Here is a 9,886-nt window from a genome sequence, read left to right on the forward strand (position 1 = left end):
CATTTAACTTCATTCTAAATACAATTTATCTACATGTTGTGAGTTAATTGAAGTAACTGTTACATTCTGTAGATAATGTTTACAAGTGCATTGTTCTTCTTTGATTGTTCAAGTGTATTTTGGTAAAATGTGGTGTTGTCCTAATTTTGTAGATTCTTTGTCTCAATTTTGTAGTCTAATTGGAACTGTGACTCTTAGACGGTGTATAAATGTAGTTAGTTTGTAGTTGATGTGTAGTCTGATGGTTAAATTGTAGATATGATATTTTTTATTGTAACTTGTTTACACGTGCATTGTTCTTCTTTGATTGTTCAAGTGTATTTTGGTAAAATGTGGTGTTGTCCTAATTTTGTAGATTCTTTGTCTCAATTTTGTAGTTTAATTGGAACTGTGACTCTTAGACAGTGTATAAATGTAGTTAGTTTGTAGTTGATGTGTAGTCTGATGGTTAAATTGTAGATATGTTATTTTTTATTGTAGCCTGTATAGCTCATATATTTAACTTCATTCTAACTACAGTTAATCTACATTTATGTGACATACTTGAAGTAACTGTTACATCCTGTAGATAATGTTTACACGTGCATTGTTCTTCTGTTATTGTTTTGTAGTTATAGGTGTGGGTAGGCTATTCTTCTTCTAGTTATATTTTGTATTTGTCATGTAGTTATATGTAGATTACTGTTTCCTTTTTATGCAAACTACTAATGTTCATTAATTTTATATTTTCTACAGAATGGACCTTACTTTGCACAACAAAATGTTGATTATGGTGTGCTTAGATTCCACAGTTTGTGTGATCCTAGCATACCTAGCCAGATACAAGCTTTACTCTCTCCGAATGCTTTAAGGGTTTTCAGAAAAACTTGTTTTGGTTACTTATTAGGTCTCCCCAAAATCTGTATGCAAAACCAAACACTTCATCTTCTGATGAAGTATGAATTGACAAAGTCTACTGACTCATATTTTTCAGTACTATTTAAGGGTGAAAAATTGAATTTTTCCTTGAGAGAATTTGGGTTGATAACTGGTCTTAATTGTGTGAATAAGTTTTCAGACTATGGTTACACTTCCACCTATGTTAGCCCTTTAATGAATACATATTTTCCGAACAAAGAAAGGGTTGAGAAATGGCATTTGAAAAATGTAGTGACTAATAAAGCATGGGCAAACGATGTGGATGCGGTGAAGTTGTGCATTCTTTATATGTTGGAATTTTTTGTTTGTCCTTCTGATAAAGACCATGTGACTTTCATAGACAAGTTTATGTTCTTTCTAATAGAGTCTGGTAATTTTGAGTCATACCCATGGGGTATCAAATCCTTCAAGCAGGTTATTGAATCTGTCCGACATCGTCTTAATCCCCATGTACATTCTTATCTGATACGGGGATGCTCATTAGCCTTGCAAGTGTGGCTATATGAGTGTTGCTCGTCCGTCAGCACCGAGCTTGCTACGAGATGTTCTGAATCTATACCTCGCATTTTAAGATGGTCAGCTACAAAGGGGCAGATTTGGTTAACTGCAATTGAAGAGAAGATGATCAAGCCTGAGTGGATCAAGGTATTTTTTTCCACTTTTGTATGATGCTACAATTACATTCATAATAACTACATTGAATCTACATTTTTTTGTCACTTGAATTAACTGTTATTTTCATCATTCAGTTCACAAACATGATTGAATCTGGAGAAGAGCTTGGAGTGCTTAATCTGCCAGACAAGATTCAATATGAAGATGAACATGGTGCTCAACCATCACATGTTCCAACTGCTGCTTCTCCATCATTTGAACCCAAATATACAGATTGTCAAGAGGACATTGAATCTGTCAGTAGCAAGCTCATGAAGTTGGAAAAGGGGATTGTGCAGGTATTATGAATAACTACAATATATTGACATAATTTGCTACATTTTGACTTCATTACATAACAATTATAGTATGTTATACATTGTAGTTAATTTGTGGTATAAATCTATAACAATTATAGTTTGTTGAATTGTAGTGTAACTGTAGCAGTTAGAATAAGATTACCAACTAATTATATATTTAATTTTTAGGTTGATGTAAAGTTAGATGCCTATAGGAAGGATGTTTTTGAGGAACTCTCAAGCCTTCGAGAGTTCATAGATCAATCTTTGAAGGGTGTTATGAATGTGATAAACAAGAGGTTTGATTTGGACGAGTCAAAGGTAAGAATTTACATATAATTTTGTACTAAGACTAATTAAGACATACAAATAAAGTAGTCTCAAATATTCCCCAAAATTGTAGTTTGCTGGTAGTTCAACAAAAAATAATTACCAACATCAAGGAGATAACAACTAGCAATTCCAGTTCAATGCTGGTGATCAACTGCATGGAAGCACAAGCAATACAGGTATCTACAAAATTCCTGCATACATATCTACAAATTTCAAGACAGCATTATTAAATTATACTAATCATTTTTTTACTATGTGTTGCAGCTACAATTTCTCCAGAACATTTTCAACCACATGTTGACTTATATCCTGACTTCCAAGAAGCAGCTGAGGCATATAAAGCAGGTACAGAACCATTCCTTCATTACAATAAGGTTTTTATGCAAAATTTTAATAATTTACACCTTAACTACATATTCCTACATATATCTACAATTCTCATTCCCAATTATTCATTCAAGCTGATGTTTCACCAGAACATCTACAAGAAAATATTGAGGAAGAACCAGTAATTGATGAAGTGGCTGAGCCACAACAAGCAGGTAATATATTCTCTATATTCTCTATAACTCCATAATACTGTTCATATCTACATAGATCTACACTTATCTACAGAAGGTGAAGTTCCACAGTCGCCAATTCACGGTGTGACTGTGACTGAAGTTGTTCCTGAAGGCATTGATAAAAACGTTGTTCCTGAAGGCATTGAAAACAAAGGTTTGACATTGGATGACTTTGAGCTGCTAGAAAACTTATCACAGTTGGTCATGTATGGCGAGCCCATACGAGATGAATCAACCCCTGTTCATCCCGGTAGAACAAGGCAACCGGGAAAATATGCACGATCACCTTTCACATCTTTGTATAGTTCTGGAGGCAGCACATCTGTTGGACCTAAATTTTTTTACCTCAAGCACCCCTTCACAAGTGTCATAGGTGAAAATGTAGATCCTGAATTGACAGAAAGGTTCACCAACTGGTTATACATTCGTAGTGATAAAGTATCTAGGAGGTATGAATGCTTCATTTTACACTGTCTGTTCACCATTTTTATACTTTAAAATTGTAATTCATTTTGTAAATTTTTTGTATTTGATCATCTTTTTTTTGTTATTACAGGAGGAAATATTACTTTTCCAAGAAGGATAACCAAATCAAGCCTTGGTTGGATTTTGGTTGTGAAAAGATTGATAAGAAGGACTGGTTTTATGACCTTGCTCACCCCGGACAAGTCATCAATAACACAGTAAGTATAAAGAACATAATCATTCACAATATCTGTTTTGTCTTCAGCTGTGTAGTGTAATTGTAGTTTATTTTTCAGCTATGATGTGTAATTGTAGTAATATTGTAGACAACATATATATGTTACTATATTTATGTCTCAGCTGTGAAATTTTGCTTTTTATGGACCTTATGTATCATATGTGATGATGATTGTATGTACAAACTGGAATTTTGGTACTTTTGACTGACTTGGAATCTCTGTGTACCACAACTGTAGTTACCTTGTAGTAATATTGTAGAGCTTGTGATTGTGCCTATTAATATTAACTGTAGGTTGAACTTGCTGATTTTTGGGAGCTTAAGTTAGGTGGTATGTTTCATTTGTTCCTCTGTATAGTGAATAAATGTAGACAGTGCATAAATATAGTTAATGTGTAGTTGTTTTGTAGTCTGATGGGTCAATTGTACATATAGTACTTGTTCACTATGGTTCATACAAACTACAATTAAATTACATTTTGTGAGGAACTTGGACTAACTGTTATATTTCTGTAGTTATAGTGTAGCTAATTTGCAGCAATCTGTTAGAGTTTTTAATAAATTCAAATTGTAGTTAATCTGTAGCTGTCTTGTAGACAAGTGTGGTTACACCGTACCTTATTGTATATGTTTATTCTATTTTGGCAGCACATTGATGTTATTATGTATTATCTGCGAAAAAGAGGCAAATATGGCCCCAACAATAATACTAGGTTCACAACCACGGATTGCTTGTTCAAGACAAAGATTGAAAGAATCTATGACAAGTTCATAAGTTCTCCACCGGAACAAAGGTATTCGGTTGTTAAACCCGAGGATGATGTTGGAGAATATATTCTTGGGTACAGAATTCTTGCTAATGTTGCCTGGGATCTTGTTGACTATGTGCTCATGCCTGTGAACCTTGTAGAGAACTTCCATTGGTTGTTTCTAGTTTTTGACATAAAGGACAGACAACTTTATGTTTATGATTCCATGGTGAGAGCAAACCGTCATAAAACAGTAGAGACATTGGTTGACAAGTTTTCAATCATTATCCCTCTGTATTTGTCATGCACTGGTTTCTATGGTAAACGTAAAGACATTAACTTCAAGAGCACAAAGGCATACATCGAAAAACCAGTTACGGACCCTCTCGACATACAATGGATGGTTGCTGAGATTCCACAACAAAAGGAAGGCTCAGTGTAAAAAAATAATCTCCCTTTCTATATGTTTAATTTTTTTTATTTTAATCATTTGTTATATAATAAAAAATTCTCATCTTATGCAGCGATTGTGGTGTATTTGTGGCTGCATTTGCGGAGTATGTTAGCCTTGGAGATTTGGCAATCCCAAAGGAAGATCTTTCTGATATTGACCAACACCGTAGACGCTATGGAGCTCTACTGTGGGACTATGCAACAAAGAAGCAAGAAGATGGGTCAATCAGTGAGAGTGAGGTTACTGGCAGGCTAGCAAGGAGGAAGGGTGCTCCGGCAAAAAACGAGAGGACTAGAGTGCAACGAAAGAAGAAATAGACTATTGTGTTCCTAGTTTGGTCTGTGAAATTTGGTAGTTGAATTGGAAAACAATGTAGGAAATATGTCGTTTTGGTTTTCTACAACACTTTTTGTTGATTACATTATACTCGAGTACTCTGATTACATTTTTACAGCAACAGTTTTGTCTTACAATTTGACTTTAATCTTCAAGTTATTTTTATAAATACCTTCAAGTGCCAAGTAATATATGTATATAACTGTCATTTGTTACACAGCAGAAAGATAAAATAAATACAGTAATCATATAAATAATTTAGCCATTTTTTATCAACAAGGTTTATCAAAAAAATTCAATTTATCTACATTTAAACTACGTCAAACTACATTTTAACTACAACTCCTCTACATATGAATAACAGGACTACAGTTCTAACACAGTTAAACTACATATTCACTACAATCTGGATACAATTTACGTTGAATGCATTCTTTATTAATATCAGTTTTTTTGTATACAGTAAATATTAAAGTTTAACTATTCTATAAAAAAAAGACAACTTTAGATGCTTGACAGAATACATAAAAACATAAATAGTGCAGATACACAAATTGATGTTTATACTTCTTATTCATCTTCAAAAACTTAAACAATTAGACAAGAAAATCCGATAATTTGAGCTCACTAACATTTATTTTGAATAACTATTCTAACTACATGATATTCATTTCTTTTTCGGCGCATTCTTGCAAGTTCTTTTGTTATGCCCTTCACCTCCACAATTACCACATGACACCTTGTATTTCTTTGACTTTATTTCATCAAATGTTTTATATCTTTCCTTGTGAGGTCTCCCTGGCTGCCTTTTATCTCCTGCCGGTGGCTTTACTACCTCATCCAAAATATGTTGTGGCACTTCCCATTTGCCTTCATCAGGAAGAGGATTTACTGGCATTTCATAGGTAAGCAGAAGGCTCTTCCTTGTGTAATACGGAGAGCAATAGTTTTCGTATGTTTCATTCCTATGCCTTAATGCTGCCAAAGCATGCGCACATGGAAGTTCATCAAGTTGGAATTGTCCACAGCTACATTTCTTGTTTTCTAGACACACAATGTACCGCTTCACACCATCTAACACAGTATGTATATGATCTGTTGAAGCCCTCACCTACAATTGAAGACCAAACAGAAATAATAATACATCAATCATTAAAATGGATTATCAACAATTTACCTACAAATCAGCAACAAATATATTACAGCTCATCTACAAACTATTATTACCGACAATTTGACTACAGTTTAACTACAATCTGGAAAAACTGCAGCTAGTACTTTTTTGATTCTACTGCACCAAAAAAAATATCTTACCCTTAGTTTCTGAGATAATGTACTGTTGTCTTCCAATTCTTTGTTGTATTTGTGACCAAGGTATGTGAAAGTACCCTTTGCCTTCGATAACTTTTCTTTTGTCCAACGTTCAAGAAGAGTCCTCATATACTCAAATAGATCAAATATTGGAAGCTCTCTTGCATCTTTTGTTACAGCATTCAATGACTCGGCAATGTTTGACGTCATAGTAAAAGTTCTATTTACCGTTGCATGTACTCTTGACCATCTATGATAGCCAATATCATATAGGTAAGACTTTACACGCAGGTCTACCTCTTCAATCTTCAACATCCTTTCATTAAATTCATCCATAGTGTATGACCGTGCTGTAGCAAAGTACAATTCATGTAATTGTAGATGTCCCTTCTTGAATTTTGACCTTATATTTGTCCATATATGCCACATGCAAGAGTAGTGTGCCAATCCCGGATAGACAACTGATGTTGCCTTCAGTATACTCTCATGCCTATCTGAAACAACACACATTGAAGGTCTTTCACCATATGCCTCCTTGAATTGCTCAAAGAACCACTTCCAAGACGCGTCGTTTTCAGAATCAACCACAGCATATGCCAAGGGAAAAATAGTACCTACATTTTTAAGACATAAAATATGATTAAATAACAACTACAATATATATTGAGAAATATAGACATGTTAACTACATTCTTTTATATAACTACAAAATAACTACAACATAACTACAATTTAACTGCATTTTAAAGACTGTCTACAAATAAGTACAAAATTATTCCATTATTTACCTGCTGCATCCATGGTGCTTGCTGTCAGCATAATCCCCCTGTAGGCTGACTTTAAGAATGTCCCATCAACCACTACTACCGGCCTACAATGTTGCCAACCATTTATTGATGTACAAAGAGCAACAAATGCGTATAAGAAGCAATCATCTGCTGCCTTCTTCAATTTAACAACAGAACCAGGATAATTCTTCTCAAGAATATAAAAATATTTGGGTAATTTGTTGTAGGAGTCACACGGATTCCCTCTCAAAAACTGTAAAGCTTTTTCCTTTGCTCTCCATGCTTGCATGTAGCTTAGGTTCAGTCCATGTTCGGATAACATGTCAGTTTGTATGTCCTTTGGTGTGTAAACAGTCTTAGGATCACAATACTTTGGAACGACCATGCTACCAAGTACTGCTGCAGTACGTTTGCGCTGTATGAATGTTTCGTCCATTAGGCAGCATGTGTGTTGACGGCTGAAACTTCATATCTTGAACATTGCCAAATCATTAATTGACGTTGCCTTGAAATGCCATTTACAGCTTTCAGCAACACATATAAGCCAGTAGCTACAAAAGAAATACAATATTTACACAAATTTATGAAAAAACTACAATTTACTACAAATTGACTATAATTTAACTACAATTTATAAAACCCACCTATCTTCAATCATACACTGATTTTGCTGATATATTATCCACAAATAACTACATACCTTCTATGACTGGATCTTTTTACTCTGAACTGGAACTTGTGCATCACTGAATAATTCTTCATTGCAGCAGCTACTGTTTGCTTGTCCTGATAAACTTGTCCTTCTTCAATATATGTTTGCGTAGATTCAGTTATTATTTCACTTTGATATTCCTCTATAGCTGGTGAGGATGGAAATTCAAGTAAGTTTAGGGATCCAGACGAACCTGCAAACAATAAATTCATAAATGTAGTTTCTATGTAGATAATTTTGAAAGCAACATTGCTTTATCCTTTTCAGTACTATGTGAGCTTTGTAGTTTAATTGTAGGTAATTGTAGTAATATTGTAGATAACATAGTAACACCATAACTCTCTGCAATGTCGAATCAAACATACCTGCACTGGTGCTTTCATTGTTGATTGCCAATTCCATATTGAAATCTCTTACACTTATACATAAAGGATACGAACCTAAGTTTTTATTCTCCTTTTTGGTTTCCATGTAAGCACGAACCCCCATATCATTCCTAATCTCCATTGGAGGACAATTCTCGTTCACAATGTATTTGATTTCTATAATTTTATCCGATGTATCAATCGATAATTGTTCTGCAATTGTAGAACTGAGAATTCCGTAGTTTGCATTATCATCTACCACAATGGCATCAACTTCAAAATCTCTAAATCTGCCATAGTTATCCCAATTACCATTCGATTTCAGCATTATTGGGATTTTTGACATGATTTCGTGTAGTTGATAGGAAAAAAGACGAAGAAGAGATATAGTTTCTACAATTTGAATACTGATATCGACGAAGAGCAATTTTGTACAATTTGAGACGAAGAACAGATATAGTCTCTCTTCAGTAATTGTACAATTTGATTGCGTTTTTTGTGAAATCTCTTTCTGTTGAGGAAGGAGAGAATTACGCAACTGGTGCCTTCATCAGGAAGAGAGATCTCCTTCATTTCAAAATTGGAATAAAATCCTTGACAGAATCACATCAGATTTGGTGCCTTCATTTTAGGGCTTTTTTAATGGCAAAATCTACCTATTTTGGATTGGTATATAATTTGTAGTAAAAGTGTGGACTACATGGGTAAATAACAAATTATGAACATTTTTGGTAATAATGTTTGATATATGGTATAGATAGGTAAAAATCCCTTTAAATTTGAGGGGCTAAGACGGGCCGGCCCTCCATCTATATGGGCCTTAAAATGGCCAGTCCAGCCCAACTCTAAGAGGCCGCGGGCTAGGGCGGGCCGGCCCTTTAATATTTTTTGAAAAAAATATTTCTCCAAATCTTTAGATATTTTTTTCATGACATAATCTCTTAATCATATGAACGACTTCTGTTTATTTAGAGTGTACAAGAATCTTGATATTTGACAAGGAATCTCGTAATTGAAATGTAAATTCTCTATATCTCTAGCTCTTCTTTTTTTAATGTTACATAAATATTTTTTTAGTACTTTTCTTTCACTTTTCTTAGGTTCAGGAATTGCTTTAATAAGTTTATACGTTAAGGTTTTTTAATTTAGGTTTAACATTGTTGTTTTCATCATTATAGTCCATAAAATTTTTAAAATTCATGAAATTTGCTAGTGTTGTCAATTTTCTTTGGGTATTAAAACTTGTCCTTTTTCTATGCTGAAGAGCAATTTATAATTAATAATATAATAAAATAACCAAATTGATCATTGGCGAGTTAAAGTAATATTTTCTTTTGAAAAAAAAAATTATTGGCCACTTAAAACTTTCCTAGTTCGTTGTTAATTAAGCAAAAGAAAAACTAATCTCGTCATACTATATGCATATCAAAAATATAAATTCTAGTTGATATGATAGGGTAAATGAGCAATCGAAGGTTGGAAAATAGGGATTATAGTTAATAATTTTTTAGTTTTTACTTTTCTAAAATATTTAAATTTGAATTTAATTAATTTTTGGCCCACGGGCCGGCCCAGGCCCAGCCTCAATCAAGCCTCAAGGGCCAGCAGGTTGACTTAGGCCGAGCTTAAAAGCCTCAGTTTTAAATGGGCTAAAAAAATCTCAACTCAGCCCTACCCAAATAGCGGGCTGGGTTGGGTTGG

General features: G+C 33.9%; 1 protein-coding gene across 1 annotated transcript; it reads right to left on the bottom strand.

Annotated features, from left to right (window-relative positions):
* Nucleotides 1-5,676: 5,676 nt before the first annotated feature.
* Nucleotides 5,677-7,544, bottom strand: LOC138871230 (protein FAR1-RELATED SEQUENCE 5-like). The gene is made up of 3 exons (XM_070149099.1): nt 7,109-7,544; nt 6,324-6,934; nt 5,677-6,120 (listed from the first exon to the last, which is right to left on the bottom strand). Exons 1-3 carry the CDS (start codon nt 7,542-7,544, stop codon nt 5,677-5,679), a joined length of 1,491 nt encoding a protein of 496 aa, XP_070005200.1.
* Nucleotides 7,545-9,886: the final 2,342 nt, after the last annotated feature.

This window comes from Nicotiana sylvestris, chromosome 6 (genome assembly GCF_000393655.2).
Source record: "Nicotiana sylvestris chromosome 6, ASM39365v2, whole genome shotgun sequence".
Lineage (NCBI taxonomy): Eukaryota > Viridiplantae > Streptophyta > Magnoliopsida > Solanales > Solanaceae > Nicotiana > Nicotiana sylvestris.

Excerpts from the sequence above, each read along its gene's own strand:
- LOC138871230 (XM_070149099.1), bottom strand. The coding sequence starts at position 7,544 with ATGGACGAAACATTCATACAGCGCAAACGTACTGCAGCAGTACTTGGT. Across the intron at positions 6,935-7,108 it reads AAGCACCATGGATGCAGCAG|GTACTATTTTTCCCTTGGCA; the intron begins GTAAATAATGGA and ends TTAAAAATGTAG. Across the intron at positions 6,121-6,323 it reads CATTATCTCAGAAACTAAGG|GTGAGGGCTTCAACAGATCA; the intron begins GTAAGATATTTT and ends CTTCAATTGTAG.